The 19,860-nt window shown below is 38.4% G+C and overlaps 1 protein-coding gene across 1 annotated transcript in view; it reads right to left on the bottom strand.

Moving 5' to 3' along the window:
• CRIM1 (cysteine rich transmembrane BMP regulator 1) overlaps positions 1 to 19,860 on the bottom strand; it is a 175,289-nt gene that overhangs the window by 43,424 nt on the left and 112,005 nt on the right. The window contains exons 6-7 of the mRNA XM_036380356.2: positions 13,885 to 14,067; positions 9,007 to 9,204 (exon numbers count right to left, since the gene is read on the bottom strand). Coding sequence (XP_036236249.1) covers positions 9,007 to 9,204; positions 13,885 to 14,067 — 381 coding nt within the window. The remainder of the gene's footprint in view (positions 1 to 9,006; positions 9,205 to 13,884; positions 14,068 to 19,860) is intronic.

Raw genomic sequence — 19,860 nt, 5'->3', positions numbered from 1 at the left:
AAAGTAACATTATTATAATCAAAGACTATTTATTGCTGCAGAGTAAAGAAGCTGGGGGTATACATACATGTCTTTTTTTGCAGTGATGCAATCAAAATACATACTTTCTACTCTCAAAATGTGAAGTTAAAACCTTTTGTCTGTAATAATCAATTCTAGAAGTTTTTGGTTTAACAGGCACGTCAAATGAATTTTAATGTTGATAAGAACTTTTTTTGACAATTTTCAGTGGAATGACACTAAGAAACAACCACCTTGTTGAAGCAGAATCAATTAAGTCTATGAAGAATTGTTAAAATACATTAAGAAGGCCATTCACTTATTTTTACTAGGTGAAGATAAACACTAAATTAGTGTACATCTGAGGTAAGTCTATGAAAACCATTGGTGCTGAAAAAAATGAGGAGGATCCATGAGGTTCTTCGTAAGTGAGACATCCTCTGACACATATTCATTAGGATTCTCTGGTTATTTATCCTTTCAGCAGTCTTCCACTGAATTCAACAATGAATCACTGAAAACCATGAAAATGTTATTCCATACTTGTAAAGTCTTCCTGAATTTCACTGGCTTGCCCTGGCCAGTTTGGTTACATCATACAGTGGTTCCACAGGCTCAGCTGCCTTCTCTAGAACCACTGTACTAAATCATGATCTGGCAAAGAGAAGCCCAATTCTCTGCAGCGTGGCTTTTGCATCCCTTAATTGACTTTGATGAAAGGGCTGGTTGGGAGCTCCAGCACTGCTGCTGAACAATAACTTACATTTCATGCTCTAAGGAGGACTCTGGGCCCACACCCCATGTCAGTGAACACTGCTCACTACCACTGACTTCATCCTGAATGAATCAAATTTCTTTTCACTGGACTCTGCTGCCTGTTTTTACTTAATGAAGTGCTAGACACGCTAAAGGAACTGAACTGAATTACATCTCAGCTAGAGTTTGGATTCCTTTATTGATGAAAATGTTAATTTCTTTTTGTGAAGATAAAGTGTCAGCCATAATGACAGCAAAGTACTGTGGGTCTTATTCATGAAAATCCTCTGAGGGGATTTTGTTTAACACTTAATTTCTCATTCACAGCTTATGCTGGCACCCAGCCACTTGTACCTGAGGGCTCTCTTGCAGAAGGACATGCTGTGAGATAACCAATTACTGAGTATCAGCTTTCTCTATGAATAGCCTGAGCCTCTGAGAGATCCAAGGGAATAGAAGCAACCACAGACCTCCCTAAAGGACATTTTTGGCATCAATGCCAGTGCTGAATGCTTGTATTTATTATCTTGTTAAAAAAAAATAAAATCATACTATCCTAACCAATATTTACTTCCTGTGAACACAGCTATTATTCCAATTTGCAGATGGCTGTCTGCAGATGGCCCAAAGGTAACAGTATTTTCTATCACTGTAGCTTCTTTAGTATTATTCCCATGCTATTATATATTCATATGGTGTATTCTCTCTTTTTTTGTAAAATTTGTTAAAAATGTAATTGCTATTTAAACCACAGTAATGTTACTTAGAAAGCAAAGTTGTTAGCCCAGCAAGAAGCAAGCAGCAGTACTAACTGCCAATTTAGCTGACTGCCAATGGATCTGGTTAGCTGCAATGGAACAGGAGCCCTGACCAGTCCCCATGAAGAGATGGTCTGAGCCAAAAGTGTGAGCATATATAAAAATTTTGCAGTCCCTTATGGCACTTGAAAAGCCCCTTTCTCCCCTCTACCTAGCTGTCTGTTTTAATCTGAAGAAATGTGATCCCTTCCTTGTGCTGCAAAAATAAGCCATTGGCTCTAAAACCACGGGGAAAGCACAGAAGGCCAGTATGATTGCCTAAGCCTTGGCTCTTAATGAAGAGACATCTAAAGAGAAAACAAACCAAACAGATAAATAGACAATAGATTAAATAAACAAAGTCAAATCCCAGAGGGCCAATATCATTACAGGAGCTATAGAAGCTATATAGAAGCATCCATCAGAAGCTGAAAACTGTTTGTGCTGGATCCACAGAAGGGAATGGGCCTTCTTTTCCCAGCTGTCACCAGAGAAAGGAGGTGCATGCCCTGAAAAGCTGTGTAAACTGAAGAGCTTAAGTTTGGGGACAGGCCAAGGATAAAGAAAGGTCTTCCCCTCCACACTATCATGTCTCAATATAGCTTTGTCTCCAATTTCATGCCTTTTCTATGGAAAGGCTTTGTGCCTCTCTCCCTATGGAAACAGCCACCTCAAAGTACTCAGTCCCCTGCCTCATACATTGGGATTTTATTATTAAGCCCATGGGCTTTAGTGTGTCAGGTAACTGGAAAGAAGTGATTCAAGTAGATATATTGTATCAAGATGTCTTGCCAAAAGGGTTTTGATGACTTTGATGTTTAGTTAAAAAGACTTCAAACACCCTCCCCCACCAGGACCCCAGCTATGTATCGGGCTCTGTATTGGTAAGCTACAGCCATCACTTGCATGAACACTGAAAACTATATGTGAAATACCATTACTGCTTTCAGTTATGCAAGCAATTTCCTGAGCAAATCTCTTTTCACTAAGGCTGAAAACACAACTTCCATGCCCTGAACACATCAAAAAGACAATCTTAGTCACAACATGCCACAGAGGGAATTTTGTTTTCCTCAACAACTTTCTGCCTTCCTCTAAATCCCATCTTTCTCTTCTGTAATCTAATTCCATTCTTTTTTTGTCTTATCTTTTTCTTTGCAACAACCTTTTAGTCATTTGAGGACTGCTATGCTCACATTCTGACTTCATAGTTTTATTTTAAGCTGAACCAATCCAATTTATTCAGTCTGTCCTCTACAAATTTTGGACTGTGCTCATAGCTCTCCAATGCTTTCCAGCTTCCACCCTTATCAGAGAAGCAATGTATGGAAAAGAACCAAGTACGTACTATGTCATCCAGGGGCATACCCACCCACTGGAAAGAGAGCAAAAAAGATTACTTCAGGTCTTGTGAATTCTCCTCTTGATCTTAATTTCAGTATGGTATTTGCCTTCTCAAGGCCCTGATAATCCATGTTCAACATGTTCTTTCCCCTGAATCACAAAACCTCTCCTGGAAAGCTGCTATTTAACAATCATTCTGGTTCAGGACTCATGAAGAATCTCCTCCAAGCATGTCACGTTCCACTAAGGGGAAACTGTGGGAAGTTCTTTTAAAACAGATGATCTAGGACAGAATTAAGCCAAACGAGGCAGATATTATATCTGAGAACCATTTATTGGTAATAAAAAGGAGGTGGTCAACAGGCAGCCAGCCAGCAAGAGGAAGAGCAAGAGAGTGAAAGCAAGCAAAAAGAGCGAGGGCAAAAAGTGAGGGCAAAAAATAGGCCAGCAGCTTATGACACAGTTCTTCTATAGCCCCCAGCTCTTCCCAAGGTCTGCTTGCTGGCAGGAGACCACTGGCCCAGCTCAGTGTTTGACTCAGGGCATTGGTGGAGACCTTTTGCCACCCAATTGGAGAACCTCTCTGGAGGACACAGTGTCCTTGGTGGTCTCCTACTGACTGCCTATTCCATGTAAGACATGAAAAGGCTGTCAGGCAAAGTTCCCTAGAGACAGGGCTTTCCTCCATCTTCTTCTAGCTGCCTCCTGCAAGTGGCAAATGTGCAGCCCTTCCCCCATATACCTCTGGTCAAACAATGTTGAGACAAAAATCAAAATCAATCTGGTTCCTCACAGCATAGCATGCTGTATTTTCTCTTGTTGAATTTGGTGAGCATCTTTCTGTCAGTTCTCTGCTTTAAAACACATGAATTCATACTCTGCCTTCTAAGACACTGACTGCTCTTTTTAGCTTTGTCGTCTATAGGTAAAATAAATTTAGCTTTGATCTGAGCTAGTAAAAACATCAAACAGAGCTGGCAAAGATACTAGTGGATACTAGCTACAGTGCAACTCAAGAGAGGCTGCCCACAGATTTGAAAATTAAATCCATATACAAACCATGGAATTGGGACACCACATCCATAAATACCCCTCTCCTTCATGCACCTAACTCCCCCATGCTCCTGTCTCTTCCTCCTGATCAATCTCCCCAGGGAGCTCCAGTGTAAAGCATTTCAAGCACCTCACTCAGCCTCCCTTTCCAGCAGCAGCAGCAAGACTGAAATGAGGGCAGTGGCTGTTACCATCTCCCCCAGGTCCAGCAAACCCAAGGCAAGCATTCAGAAAATTATACATTGCAAACCAATCTGGGCATCCAATCAACATAGGGACGTGTACTGCATAGCACATATAGGTTATACACCATGGATACACATACAGCACCATGTTAGGGAGAATTAAAAAGGAGAACAGATACAAATCAGTTCTGTAAAGTAACTGAAATATCACAATTGCTCCATCTTGGTCTCTAATTTAGACAAGTGTCAACAGCTGATTTTATGTAACTTTAGTCTCTACAATACTCACAGCCTGGTTTTCTCACTGTGGTAGCAAGAACATCAGGATTTTCTTCATGAGTGAATGGGAATATTCTAGTTTGTTCTGAATTTACTGTATTCAAAGGCTGAATACATCTGTGTGCTGACATACTGTGCTCATATTTCAAGAATCTTTGTACATGGAATTTTTAGTATGTTATATGCGATCTCTGGCAGCAAAATTTTTTTAACTTAATCCAAGAAAAAATTTATCCTTATGAAGCTGCTGGAATGTAAACTTATCTAGAGGAACAAATATGTCCTTCATTGCAACTGATTATAAACCAGCCAAGAAATAACTGAATTGGCAGAAGTGTAGGTACAGCAACATTTAGATCAAAGTCAGAGAGGAAGAGTCAGGAGTGACTGATACTAATTACCTTTTACTCTGGATGAGCCACAGCCAGGCCAGATCCACAAGCAGTTTTGATTAGAATTTTCTCATCAAATCCTAAATTTGTCTCACAAATTCCTGTATCCCTCAACACTCAAACCAAAATATACGATAGAAATATCTTTGACTAAATGCTTTGGTTTGCATATTAAAGAGCTTATATCTGACATGCTTAAAGTAAGCTCACACAATTGAAGCTGGCTGCTGGAAGCGGGTTCTCTTTCAAATGTAAATAGAAATCCAATGAGAAATAAATGCATGCTTAAAAATAGTGATAAGCATATAAAGTGTCTTCCTTATTATTCTTTACCCAGTACTTATTTCTAAATAGAAATATGGGCCTGAACTGGTCTATCAGCCACTAAACTGACTAAGATAGTAGGGGGTTTTCAGCAGGTCCCATTCTTCTTTCTGCTTTAGATCTGATGCATCAGCAGCAGAACTTCATCAACAGAAACAATGCTCAGGAAAAAGAGTGAGAAGCTGATTTAAAATGGGAAGGAGCATTGATCCATGCAGCTCCTGTTTAAGAGAATAGAGATGTCAGGTGTCTGGATGATGGCAGAAACAAAATAGCATTTTAGATGGAACTGGGTTGTCATTAAAATGATAAAACTAAAATTCGGGAAAAATCAGTTGAGCGAAGGAAGTAAAAGTTTTTAACTGTCTTCCCAGGGCATGCATCCTTCTCCAGTTCAGCCTTAGAACAAGGAGAAAACCAGAGAACAGAAATCTAAAGAAGGTCCTTGCCTACTGGGTTAGCAAGTGACAGCTGTATTGTAATGAAAGCAGACAGTACTTGTTTCCTACCCCACGCATTAAACTCCAAGTAGAAACACTACTAATCTCAGATTTAAGGCTTAAGACACATGAAGCTATCTGACCTTGGAGGTGGGCCAGAAATCTACAGCTTACACACAACTCCCTGCTGCCATCAGCTCAAACACCTTTTTTAGAAAAGGTAATTTTAAGATATACATTCTTAATGTTAAATGCAGACAGTCAGCATCTAACATTGTTATTTTTTCCTAATGTTCTTGGATTTTTTTAATGTGTGCTTTCAAAGAAAAATGTTAACAGATTCAGAAAGATGCACAGGGCTCATACTCCAAATCAGGTAACACCTTGCACTCATGTGTCTAAATAATTTATTCAGGCTGCTCATCACAAGGCATAACGGTCTTGGACGGGTTTGATGCCCCGAAACATGACTCCAAGAGATTTGCTGGTACCCTTGATGGTTCATTTCTCCTAGATTTTTTAATTTGTCATCATTGCAAAATAAGTTAATAAGTCTCAAATGCTGAATAACTTCTGACCAAATCATTCAGAGGAGATTCCTCCAAACTTAATTTTTTAAATCTTGGGTTCTAGCATCTGAACTCACTACTGTGTTTTAACAGTCCAGTATTTTTTTGATCCTTGAAATAATCCCATATCTCGATTCCTGGAATTAAATAATTTGCAATAATAGGTCATAATAATTTGTTTTGGTTATATTTGTTCGCTGTGGGAGAGGGAAGGGAAAAAATAAGACAGGATTCAAGTGTTTTCAGATGTTCTCTGACCACTGGTACCTAAGTATGCTGAAACTTTGATCTAGCACGAACTAGAAGCACTTCTACTAACTGTAGGTTTCACAACTTAGGTAATTTCATTATCTTTCAAAAAAAACCCCAAAAAACACCAAGGCAAGTGTGATGCTTTTAGGCTTAAAACTTAGAAAGTTCCTCAAAATACCATTCAGTATCACTGCCTTCCAGATGATACCCTCAAAACTAGATGACTACAATTAAGCATACATCATACAAAGGCTAACATGACAAACAAATAGGAAGTCAGATTATTTTTTAATAAGACATAATTTAGATGACACAAGGACCTCATTTAAATATTGATTCCACAATTCTATTGTGTCAGTTTTCATCCATTTGTACCATAAGTATGATTGTACTCCATATGTCACTCACCCAAGCACCAAAACAACTTGTATGGACTTAAACAGTTGTAGTTACATCATCTTCTAAAAGTACAAAGGTTACTGCACAGAATTTTGCAGCCTAGTCCAGAGGACCTAAATTGTGTCCTGAGAGCACTGCAGAGACATTACTGTGGTGTGTTAATGAAGCACCAGCTCATTTATGTTGCAACCTTTAGCAATGAAAGATGGAAGCCTACACTTGACCCTGTGTTTGCTTCCCACAGTTCTCCATAATTAGCTTAAATATATACATATATATATATATGAGCATTTAATTGAATTATCTCTCATCCATTTTCTCCAGTCTAGAAGAGGAAAATAGGAAAATAAACACAATTGCCTATCCTTCCCTCATTAGAGGAAAAGAATCCTCTCAGTGTATTAACATGTTGACAATAATTCCATCAGCCTCTCTTTCTCTCTGTATGCCTTCCCAAGCTGGCTCAGAACCTGGTTAATGAGGGGTGACAGCACAGGCTCTGTGATACCCATGCTGAGGTGATCACTGGGGATTAACAGCAGTTAACCTGTGTAGTATATGGTAAAGATAATTCAAGCTATATATGTGTATAAAATATTGTAAAATCTAAGGTATGTCTGTGATCACCCTGGCTGAGAGCAGAGTCTCATTTTCATTCAATTAGTTCCCGGAGAATATGAAAGAAACCTTCCTGGGCCATGACTGATAGTTTCCATGGAAAGTCTGAATCACTCAGGGGGACCTGCACCTGGGAAGATTGCATCTACTGTACTCAAGAACTGGGGTCACTGTGCTACATATGAATACAGGCTCTGCTGAGGTGCTCAGACATCAGTCTGGACACCTGGACCTACCTTTGTCTATTCCTGCACATGTATGGATCCAGTTCTACATGTGAAGAGACACAAAGGAACGTTTGGTCATCCCTGCCTCAGGCAGAACAAACTGTATACAAGCTGGCTGCTCGAAGCGTGAACCACTGGGGATACGCTGGCACTTTGTCAGTCGGATCTCGGTTCACCCAGCGCCTGCACCCTGGGGCTGATGCTGTCTTGGCTGTGGTGGTCTTTCGAAATTCTATTTTTTTTGTTATCAATCTCATAAATCTTTGTTAAATCTTTTTATAAATTTGGCTACCAATTTGATCATTTATAACACCTGCTTCCTCACAGTGACATTAATTCAGTGCAAATAGTGAAATTCTGTACAATTCACTGCAGCTTTTACACATTGTATCAAACACCTTCTTCATACCTAGTGATGTGAATTCTGGAGTTAAAGAGCACCTGTAAGAAATCCTTATGCTCCTCAGATTTATCCTAAAAACTAAGTATCCCAGTGAGCTAACTTGGATGGATACTGCAAACTAAGAAGGGCCCCAAGATACATGTAGATATACCAAAATTCTTTTTTTTTAAACCAGAGATGGAATGAGAAAAACCTGTAAGTGCCAACTCCCTGAGCACCCAAAAGTATTTGTGTACTGTGAAGATAGCTCTAGGTCTAGAAGAACCGTTTCTAAATTTATCTGGTGTTTTTCCTGATGAACAGTTACTCCATAAAATGCAGCTCTAAATGCACATTTACATATGCAATTCAAAATATCTTTTAATGTCTCAGTTTGCAAGTCTTCACATTTCCATCGTCAGGCTGGGCAAGCACTTTACCTTATAGTTAGGTTAAATCTCAGTCAGTTATACCATATACATGTATTTCCACAAACAAATGAAAAATAATTGTAAAGAGTTGAAGAGTTAATCTATCTCCCAGGTAATATCCCTTTTTGTAAGTTTCATTGAAATAATTATGTCCAATATCCAACTATGTTGTACAAAGCGATTTTTAGTTGCAACTAAATGACAGTGATGAAGAAGTAAACATGAATAATCCAATTAACAATAATACCTATAATAACAAACATTTTGACCTTCTAACTTCTCCCATATTTATCAATAAGGCTTAAGCAAAGCTAAGAGAAAAATTAGTAAATAATGCTGATCTTAACCACCTCTTTATGCCAAAAGAGTGCCAGGGATTGCCAGCATACAGGCGTAGTTAAACCACGTTGATGTTTTCTGCCCTCTGTAATTATTCAGTAACCAACCAATGCCACACCAGCTTCTTCAATCCTCCAAAATTTAAAGTGAACCAACAATTGCCAGGGAAGCAGCAACCATGACAGACCAAATCCAGAGGAGGGGGAATAGCACTCCTACCTTCACAGACAGGGCAGCACTCCCCAGGGACCTTGACAGGGTTGAGGCAGCTCTGCCCACAGGCGGTGGCCACGCAGTGCGGATCCCCATTGATGCACTGGCAGAACGTGCAGTCGTCCTCCCGCCAGCGGTCCCCGTGAGCTTGGATCTGCCCATTGGCATAGCAGCCAGCAGGGTTATTGACTGGATAAAGTGGGTCTGAAATGAGAGCAATTGCAAGAGAATGTGTGTTATAATTAATGCTTTAATTTTTTTGGTTTCGTTCTTCAGGACAAAATGGTTCTTGGATCTGTTGATTCTTTTTTTGTACCAACATTTCTAAATGACCCACTGGAATGACTCCTGTCAGCACTGCAACACTCTTTTGCACTATGAACAAAGGTGAGGCCTCTGGCACATTTGTTGCTGGAACAGGAAGAGTGCTTTAAGCTGCACCTCTGTGGGTACTCAGCACATCTCTCTGGATGTCCAGAGTTGCCGAGAACCCTCTCGGGGGGCTCAGAGATCCTGGCATGTTGCCTGGAACACCTGGTGGCTTGACTTTGATCCTTCCAGCAAATTGCCACCTGTGTATGAGGACATGAGAGCCACACGGGTTTGAATGGTGCAAGAATTATTTAGTAGTATTTACAGGGTGGAAATATAGATTTTGGGTTTTTTTGGTATAGGGGTTATGGAGAAAAGATGGAGGAATCAGGGCGTGTCTCATCCTTCTTCTTGTCCTCCATTTTTTGCTGTGATGTTGGCACTTGGGGATTGGTTTAGAGTAGAAGTGCACTGTCTAACACAGGTGATAGGTATTGGGAATTAAAAAGTAAATATGATATACGTAGTTTGTAGTATATAATGACGACACCGCCTCAGGGGCAGTCAGAGTGCTTGTGGCTGCCTTGCTGCGCAGACCTTGGCTGGGCAGAAAGAAAATTTTGTAGATCAGAAAAAATAAACAACCTGAAGACCGAAAAGTGAAGAGTCCAGACTCATTCTTTGGAGCGCGGGCTGCCTCAGCACCATCCCACGCATCTCCGGGCAGAGACAGACAGCCGACCTGAGACACCTCATCCTAATTTTGGAGATATACTACCTTTTTGAACAGGGTCAGTTTCCAATTGCATTTCAGTTGAAGTTTTTGTGCCCCTTGAAAGCCACAAGTCTCACTTACCTGCTAGCAGTCAAATTAAGATCTGGGTATTTAAATAACAGAATTTTAGGAAGCATACTTTGTGTAAGATTTCTCCTCAAGTTCCACGCAAGTCTGTATAGGCTACCCCATTACTTGAAATAAAAGCAGCTTTTAGTCTTCAGAAATAATAGTACTCCAGAGGTGTGATAAGTTGCACTGATATGAATAGTTAAAAAGATATATACATTATGTGAATGTATACAGATTATCATGGTGGCTAAGAAAAGGTAACTGTCAGGCTCAGAAATGAAGTGTCTGAGAACGTACAGTAAGTAGGTCAGGTTTGCAAAGCAAGCAACACTACAAATTACATAGTAAAGCAAATTTAATATATTAAAAGCAATAAATATACCTGAAAACATCTATTTTAGCAGACACCAAATAAGAACAAGTGATTTATTATAAGTTAATTTCCCAGGAGTGTTAAGATGGAAGGACTTGGGAGAAATAAGATGTCCTATCTGAAGGAAAAAAAGGCTTGAAAGAAACTTGGATTGTTTCTTTGGAGTTTCAGCAGTCCTCTTTGGAAGGAAGGCAATGCATTTTTAATGCAGATAAAACCTGTGGCAGTGCCAGTAGCTGTTGTCTTATTCAAAGCCACTTTATGACACTCCAAACACTTGGAGTGTAAAGGCACACAATGTTATCCCCATCCTGAGCTGTACTGATATTCAGAATTTTAGTAAAATTCTGATTAAGTCCAAAACCAGATAGTTGTGAAATAAGGCATTTAAAAATTAAAATGCTACCTAAATTCTTAACTTTGCACCTTTGATGTTTTAGGATGATCTTGCATCTGTAAAAAACTGATTTGACCTAGCCAAAAATCAAATCATACACAAAGAAATGAAGTGAATTTTATCATTCAACATATGTACAGGATTCTGATTGACAGTGGAATACAGAAAAAGCACAGAAAAGGCATACAGGACTTGTGCTACTCGCCATAGTTTTCTATGCAACTCAAAGCACAAAGTTCCTGGTACCCTTAAAAGGTCAGTAGCATTTAAAGCTATAAATTACATCTCCTAATGCTGATATAGCCTACAGAACTTTGGGAAAGAACTCCTCCTGGAGTTAAGCCAAGAAGGGCTTCTGCCTGTACTACACAACTCACACCAAATTCAGTACTTGCCATTTTAGAATTCTTACAAAAAAAAACAATGGTTTTTTTTGATATTTCTAGAATCAATTAAATATTTGTAGGAAGCAACTAATCACCTTGACAACAAGCCATGAAATACTCAACAGAAGAAGAGCAGGTAGAAAAAAATGCCACTTCTTCAACAACTAGAAAAGCATGAACAGGTGGGCTGATATGTTCTGCCCATTTAAAATACATGACCTTGTCAATCTAAGGGTCAACTTTACCCAAGTTATTTAAAAAGGGATCAGAGCCATCTTTTTTTTTTTTTTTTTTTTTTGAGTGTTTAAAGGAACCAGGACAATTCTAATATATTAATGGAGCCAGCTGTCTAGGCTCACTTAAAAGAATGCCACTAAATCAAGAGAGATTTCTAGTAAAAGACACCTTGTGTCTTACTATCCAATTGTTCAGAATTCAGAAGTCAGTCTTCCTTCATTTAGTGCCATAACCCCTATCAGAAGAATACACAACAGAAAGAAGCAAGACATATAGCACCAGGTGGTTTGATGAAAGACCCTGTAACTTAGTATTAAGCCACAGTCTTTACTAGAAAAATAAAAGACTACTCAATAATTACATAACATTATCCATTTTATTCTTACTAAGGACCTGTCTTAAAGAAGAAATTTCCACTGCAGACTAATGCACAGAAACTCATCAACCTGAAATGAAATGTTATCAGGTTTTCTTGCTAGTCTGACTGAAACGTTGCAAAAACGGAGAAATCAAATTTTATTGTGGTATGATGATTTGACAGAACAGTTTATTGATAAATAATAAGGCAGCTGAATATTTAAATCATCAAAGAGGATAAGGGACATATCTAGATCTACAAGTCCAATGTGGAAAATCAGCACCTATATCTGAATAAGACAGGACAGAGAGAGCAGATATATAGATATATTTATAAAATATAATATTATTAAAATATCTATATATATTGTCACAATGATTTCATAATGCCAAATCTTGGAATATTCATATATGAGAAAAAAATAGTAATTATAGGCAATGAACCCAAGAGATTTTATATATTCTATGAAGTCAGCAGCTCATACAACAGAGTTTCTTCAGGAGTGGATCTGCACTTACTTGGGGGGCGGGATTCACCCCACCAGACATGACTTCTCTGGATTTTTCAATCTGTCATTAAATGACAGTATAGCACAGATTATTTTTTTTTTTCCTTAGAGCATGAAGGCCCTTGTAAGTGTAGGTGCAACTGCACCAGGAAAGACCAAAAATCTAGGATCCTGCCTTCAAGTATAATCAGCAATGAATGTCTAGTCCAGGTCTTAAACTCAGGGCAAACATGGATTGGTACCTCTCTGGAACACTTAAATCTACAACATTCGCATTTCAGTTTCTCTAATGTGAACACCATGTGTCAACCTGATACAAACTGACACTAAAATACGTAAAATATACACCAAAACATAAAAGAATTAAAAATACTCTTTAAAAATTACTTCCAAACTTTCCCACCTGATATTTTCTTATCCAGATTTTGGGTTTAAATCTCTGAAGCTTTCAGTAGCTTGCAACAAAACAAGCCATTTTTCACCAGATCCTGTGCTGAGTGAGACAGTCCAGCTCTTACAGCTGCCTCTATGAGATGTATTTTTATGAGATATTTTACTTTCTAATTCTCTGCTTGGAATAAAACACAGCTATATCGGATCTTCTGGCTTATTTGCTCCTGCAAAGAACTACAGGAGTAATGATGTTAAGGAGGCAGAAAAGTGTTTGAAATTCTCAGTAATTACTAAACTCCTCTCCTCTGAGGAGATTTCAGATTTCCAGGTGATTTCACTTATTGAGAAGATATTCCTAATTCCACATTTAAACTAAGGGACTAAAAGTGTTTCACAGGCCTTTTCCCTCCCTGGTGGCCATAACCTTATCCTCACTGAGGCAAGATCCAAGTGCCCAGCACCACCCCTATCTTCTGCTGCTGGAATTCTGGTTGTATTCTGGCAGAAGACTACTCCAATACTTTCTAGCATAAGCAAGAGGGTCAATGTGATAGGCTCCCACAGAGCTTTTTTTAGGAGGACTGCAGGCCTAGCAAAGCTCTCAGCAGAGAAAAGGAGGATGAGAAAAACATTGACATCGGATTGCTGCCCCATTGCTTCACTGTAATTGTAGAGGAAAGAAATTGTGTGCATCACTCTAGCTGAACAGAATAAGAAGGAGGTTGCAAAGCAATCAAAATTTGTCTCAGGGTCACAACTGCATCTCTGGAGATACCTGTCTATATTTCTGTACTGAAATTAAAACCAGCTTTTTATGTCATTTGTCGAGAAGGCCCCCCAAAAAGCACTGCACACCTGACCATGTCTAAGAAGTAGTGTCCAGGTCAGAGAAGCACTGCAAAGAACATGACAGCACATTCAGGCACAAATGTAGAAATAAACTGAGTTATGGAAGAATCAGCAAACTCCAGAAGAACAAAAGCTCAGTGGGCTCATTGCTCATTTCCATTGAACAGGCGAATAGAAAAAAAGCAGCGGAATTAAAAGCAGAGAGGATTAACAAGAGACTGTACCTTCACAGACTGGGCAGCACTCTCCTTCTGGCACATAGTACCTGTCACAGTGTAGCTCACCACACTGGGCAGAGAAACAAATGGAGACTCCCCCTTGGCACCGACAAAATCGACAAGCATCCATCCGAAACATGTCTCCATCATAATACTCCATGCTGTTAAATATGCAAGTTGGCTTCACCTCTGAAAGAAGAAAAAGAAAAAAAGTGTTTTACAGATTTCATTAAACAGGAAATAGTTAAGCTTATGTTGCTACTGACAAAAACAAATATAAAAGAGAGAGTTGATTTTTCTTTCATTTTGTAAACTCAAATACAATTTCTTTTTTAGGACATGGTGTAATTTATTTTCTGTTCAACAATGGAAGAAAATAAAATGCTGCTCAAAAGACCCTTCAGAGCAACTGTCTACAATTATAAGTCTCAATTTAGAAAAATTAAAATCCTGGAAAAAGGCTGCAGTGGTGGTATTTTTTTGTAGGTGCTAAATATTTTTCATTCTCAATGAACCTGAAGCTACTTCAAGTTTCAGCACATGAAACAATATGTTTTTCTGTTTTAAGAAGTCAGTTTCTGATGTTTCTTAAGTGCAATCTTCCTCTCTGTAGCACTTGGTACTCAGGTAGATAAATTGCACTAAAGCTGTCCAATTGATAGGTTAAAAAAACCAATCAACCAACCAACCAAAACCCAAACATTTTGTGATTGCATGATCTGTTAAGCAGAACTGAACACTTCTTTTTTCAAGCAACCTGGAGGTGTAATAGCCAGTTCACAACCATACTCCTCACAAAAAAAAAAAAACTCAATTGTAATAATAGTTACATGATCACTTTAGTGTTTCAAAAACATAAGACAGGTAATTCTTGTATGCCTCCATCTACAGCAGAGCCTTGACATAGAATTAAAGCCAAACTTTGTGGGAAACTAAGAGCTTCTCAAAATTTTGAAGTGTTTTGGGAAGAACATTGCTCATTTACTTTGTTAACATTCAAAAAAAGGAAAAAAAGATGCTAATTAAACCAATGAAACAGTCTGCAGATTTAATCAGCTTTTTCTCATCATCATTATTATTATTATTTTATACCAAAGATATTTGGTTCCAGATTATGAAGAAGATCTACACAGCATGTCTATATCACAAGGCCTTCATAGAGGTTTTGACCTTGCTGTTACCCCACATTTATGAACCCTCCTCCATCACCTATCTTACAGATACTGCTAAACAGGAAATAGTTTATGTTGCTACTAACAAAAACAGATATAAAAGAGACAGTTGATTTTTCTTTCATTTTGCCCATTTCATTTCATTTTCAAAGCTCACTCAGTTCAACCAGCCAACTGATCCCCCCACTTCCACAACACTGTGCAGCTCCATGGCTTAGGGCTGAATCATTGTGACTCAAGACACTGTAGGAAAAACACTCCAAATTTATGTTCAGCTATAGTACTCCACATTAGTCATTAGGAAATCATGACTTCACACTATCATCATTATATTACTCAATTACTTAAGCCCTCTCCCTCCTCGCCACTTCAGAATAAAATTTTGGCCTCCTATGACACTAGCCCAAAATTTGTGAAAGCAGCCACCCAAAGGACAGCAGTATCTAGTCCATCAGTCTGTTCCTTTCAGAAGTTGTAAATCTAGCAGTCTGAAAAAACAAAGGTTCTACAAACAGGAAGCTATTTACTTCAGCAACATTATCAAATGCTGTAATAAACCCACCATGTTTCATTGCATTTGAAGCAAACAGCAAAGAAAAGAAGGGACAATTGTCCATGTTTCTGATTTCTATAGAACAGATGGTAAAGACTATTTACTTATACATGCAATGCCTAGCCACCGAGAGTTGAAAACTGTGCCCACTTTATAGTCAGGTGATTTTTCTTTTGCTTAGTGATCAGTCTCACATGGGAGATGAAATACATTTAAATGAAAAATCAGCATTTTCAGATTCCTTTCAATCCACCACAATTCCCTTAACTTTTGGGAGCTAAAAGCTGAGTTTCTCTTGACAATGACACAGTTTTTCTTTAAAACTCTAAAGCATTTCAAGCACTTCTTTCAACATTTATTGTGCTCCAGCCTTGAGTTATTTGAAATGATCGTAAAGCATTAGAGTTGAAACTTGGAAGTATCCAAAGCAATGTTTGATTTTCACATGTCTGTTCTGTCTTCAAGGCATAATGTAGAAAGCAGCATAAAAAATAAAAGCAAGAGGAGGAAATACCACTGTGTCCGGGAAAACAGCTATGACCTCATTAGAAAGCAATTCACATAAACAAACACTTGAGAAATATTTCAAGTTTATGCAGCTCAAGCTGTTAGTTTAAAAACCTTCTCAAAAAGGAAAAGTGCCAACACAACTCAAAAGGCCTTTAATCCATTTGCTTCTGGCTTCACTGTTTTGACTGCAGCTTTCCAGATTTTTACTGATTCCCCCATACCTGAAGAGTAGATATGAATTCCTGCCTCATCAGAAGTAGAAACAATCTCCCATTAATTATTGTTATTTTTAAATGTTCAAACAAGACTATGCAAGTAACTGCAAATCTTGAAGGGAAACAGCATGTTTTTTTCCTACAATGAAAACCACTGTAGAATTTCACTATGTGTGTATTTTTAACATTCACCCTTATAGTAAGTGTTTATATCCAGACTAAACTATAGACCTAAGCCTATGCATTCAGCTACAAGACAAGGATTACTTTTGTTAGAACCAGCTGTAAGACTCCAGTCTTGAGACTGAGTCAAGGCAAAACAAGCACTAAAATGAAGAACTGTAGCTTTAGATACTCCAGGTGGAAGCCTAAGTGAGCAACACACAGTGAAATTCTAGTAATGCATTTCTTCCACCACAATATGCTGAAAGGTCATTCAATTGCCCTTTTTTTCTTGTCTTTTTTTTTTAAGTGCCAATTTTATTGCCTTATTGATGTTAGTGTGACAGTCACCAAGGGATAAAAGAACATAAAGCTAACATTAAATAAATGCATCTTTTCCTAAGTTCATGAATTCATTGTTCTGCCAAAAAAGAGAAAACTGCAGGTAGGACTCTTCAAGCTTAAGTGTATCACAAAGGAATTCAAACTGCCAAAACCTCATAGCACAAAGCAGTTAAACATATCTGAGACTCCAAATCCTGTTTGTGATGCAGACTACCACAACAAAGCAATGGGCATGAGACACAGGCCATGGCTTTGTGAGCATGAAGTCAATGTCTGCTAGCTCTCAGATAACACAGTAATACAAGATCAATCCAGCCCAAGCACTGACACACAGCTGCCCATCTGTGAAAGAAGCCAGGACAGAGGGGATGGTCTCCAGAAAGATGCAGGGGTTTTGCTGGCAGTGGAAGAACAAATGACATCTCTGCCTCTATATAAAGTCAAGCATGACTACAATTGACTTGATTTGGCATTAAAGTTCCTGCCACAGAGTTAAAAGAAAAATAGTTCTGACATAAATTTAGCTCTACATGGCCACAGCCTTTTTGTCCTGGGGGGGGAGAGCCCACAAAGGTGGCACTAAACCCCACAGCCTCACACTACACAAACAGTGATCATTTCTCAAGCCTTAATCACCAATCTGAACTGCAAAGGGACACAATCTACTTTGTCAAACATTAGTTTTCAAAGGTATTTTACCTCCTACATGTAAATCTAATGAAATGCATATTAGTTCTATGGGCTGAACTATTCCAAAGTAAAAATTCTGTTATTGAGATTTCTGTAGTTTCCTAATACTTATGGTTTTCTTTAATTCAAGTCCTGGAACAGCTCAGAAACACATGCAAGTCTGGCAAACCATCCCTTGCAAGGCAGCAGTTCTGCACATGGTCACACCAAGCACGAGATGCCTCAGGGCATCAGCCTCTGTCAGCAAGTTGGGGCATTTTCTTCTGTAGTATCAGAAATTCCAGCTCTACCAAACCAGAAGCAAGATTCCAAACAATTTTCTGTTGTTCAAAGGATTAAAAGGTTAATGATTCCAGGACTTCAAATGTTCCTTCAGTATAAAGAAGTATTTGTACCAGAGCCTTGGAAGGAACTTGTGTAAGTGCTGTGAACTTTCTATTAAATGAAAGGGAAGGAAACAGATAAATTTGAATCCTATGTCTGTATAAACAAAAAACAGAAAAGATTTCTATTTTTCCAAAGCTGAGCTGATAGAGCTTAAAAAAAGAGAAGGTTACATGTCATTGGGATTGGCCCATAATGATGTTATAAGGCAACTGTATGCTGTTGCTTCCTTGCAAGCATATAAAAACAAGCTAGGTAGAAAAAACTATTTGGATTCTTACCCTTCAGGTTGCACTGCTTAGTTTCCCTAAGCAGCATGTTCCTTATTACTGCAGTACATTATATTGCAGCATATTCCCTATTAACAGAATTACAGAACTGTTCTGAAAGCCTTTTGGTTGTGCATATTCTAAAAAGGTGATCCAGAAACAGAGAAACAAGAATTAAAATAAAACTGAAACTATTATTTGTAAATGAAGGCATTTATTTATACAATTACTTAAAAATATTTTCACGGCTTAAAGGAATGAAATACTATTTTGTGGCAACTGCAGACTGTAAAAGAAATTAAAAGATACTTGGGATGCTGAGAAAACCCAAATTCAGCTCTACCTTATACATCCCTGTCTTAATATTTTCTTTAAAACCACCAGTAATAGAGGAAATGCAACCTACCTATTAAACAATTCCACAGTGTGATTGACTATAACACAGCAAAAATCATGGAAGGGGTAATTCAGGTTAGACAGAAACAACAAAGAAATGGAAAGGAAGCATCCCCTAAGCTTCATTACATTTCTCATCTTCAAGGTCTCATGTCCTACATTTTTTTTCCATCCTCCAGTATACAAATTTCTTGCTAAGAGGAGTCATCCTCAGGACACCTCAGGGTGCCCTTGCCTACATCCTCTCTTACAAATAAATTGTATGCCTTTCTTTAAATTTTAATTTTTCTCCATCAGGTCATGTGTTTTAGTGTTTGATTGGTTCTGTGATTTTCTACAAGGCTATCCCCCTTCTTTCTCTTAGCTCCTAGAAATTAAGCAGTGCTGCTTTTTAACATCCTGCAGTCCTACTACTGGAAAATACCAGGACAACAAAGGAGGAGCTGGGGCCACAGAGGGTGGTGGCTATGCTCGAAAACAGTGACAGATTTTCTTGATGAAATTGTGAAACAATCCTTGGAAGCAATACATGTTCTTCATAACAGAGGAATGTGTTTAAATCCCAGTGGTCTCTGTCAGTCCATCAGAGGAAAAAATACATGTTGTCATCAGGTTAGCCATAGGCATGTCAATAGGGCACAGACATCTGAAACAGTACCGATATTGGGTACTGGCACAGCCAATCATGCATTGCCAGGACACTTATGAGAAGCCTCTAGTGCATGAGAGAAATTAAAAACTGCAGGGGGAGAAAAAAAAAAATCTCCAAACCTGTAACACAGGGCTGTGGTCTGGCATTCTAACAGGTCTAGTCATGTCTTCCATGCTTTGAGAAAAATACTGAATTCTAACCTTATCTCCAAAGTATTGGCAACTTCATCCAAGTTTAAAAATCCAGCAGTATTTGAGCCAGAACATTACTGAAGATATTAGTCTACCAAGACAATTCACTTTGGCAAAAAACCATTACTATTTCACCAAAGTAAACACTAGAAGTATATACTTAATTTTTTTTTAAACTTTTAAACCAGGCAGAACTGCACCATTCGGCATCTAATCTTTTTTGTATATGCCATATTATTTCACAGTCTATACAGCATCTTGTGTTTCATTAACCAACAATAAATAAATGAAATAGATTTTGTCCTTTTTATTTAAAAAAATAAATTTGTTTTTAAAATTCAGTCTCTACTTCCCATTGGAAAACCCTCCTGCTCCTAGTGAACCACTCAAGAGTTTTGAGTCTGGTTTCACATCCAGCTGTTGTCCTGACAATCCCTACCCTG

The sequence above is a fragment of the Molothrus ater genome, chromosome 3 (assembly GCF_012460135.2).
Source record: "Molothrus ater isolate BHLD 08-10-18 breed brown headed cowbird chromosome 3, BPBGC_Mater_1.1, whole genome shotgun sequence".
NCBI classification, from domain to species: Eukaryota; Metazoa; Chordata; class Aves; order Passeriformes; family Icteridae; genus Molothrus; species Molothrus ater.
Note: the sequence above shows the minus strand (reverse complement) of the source record. Positions and strands in the feature narration are given on the sequence as shown.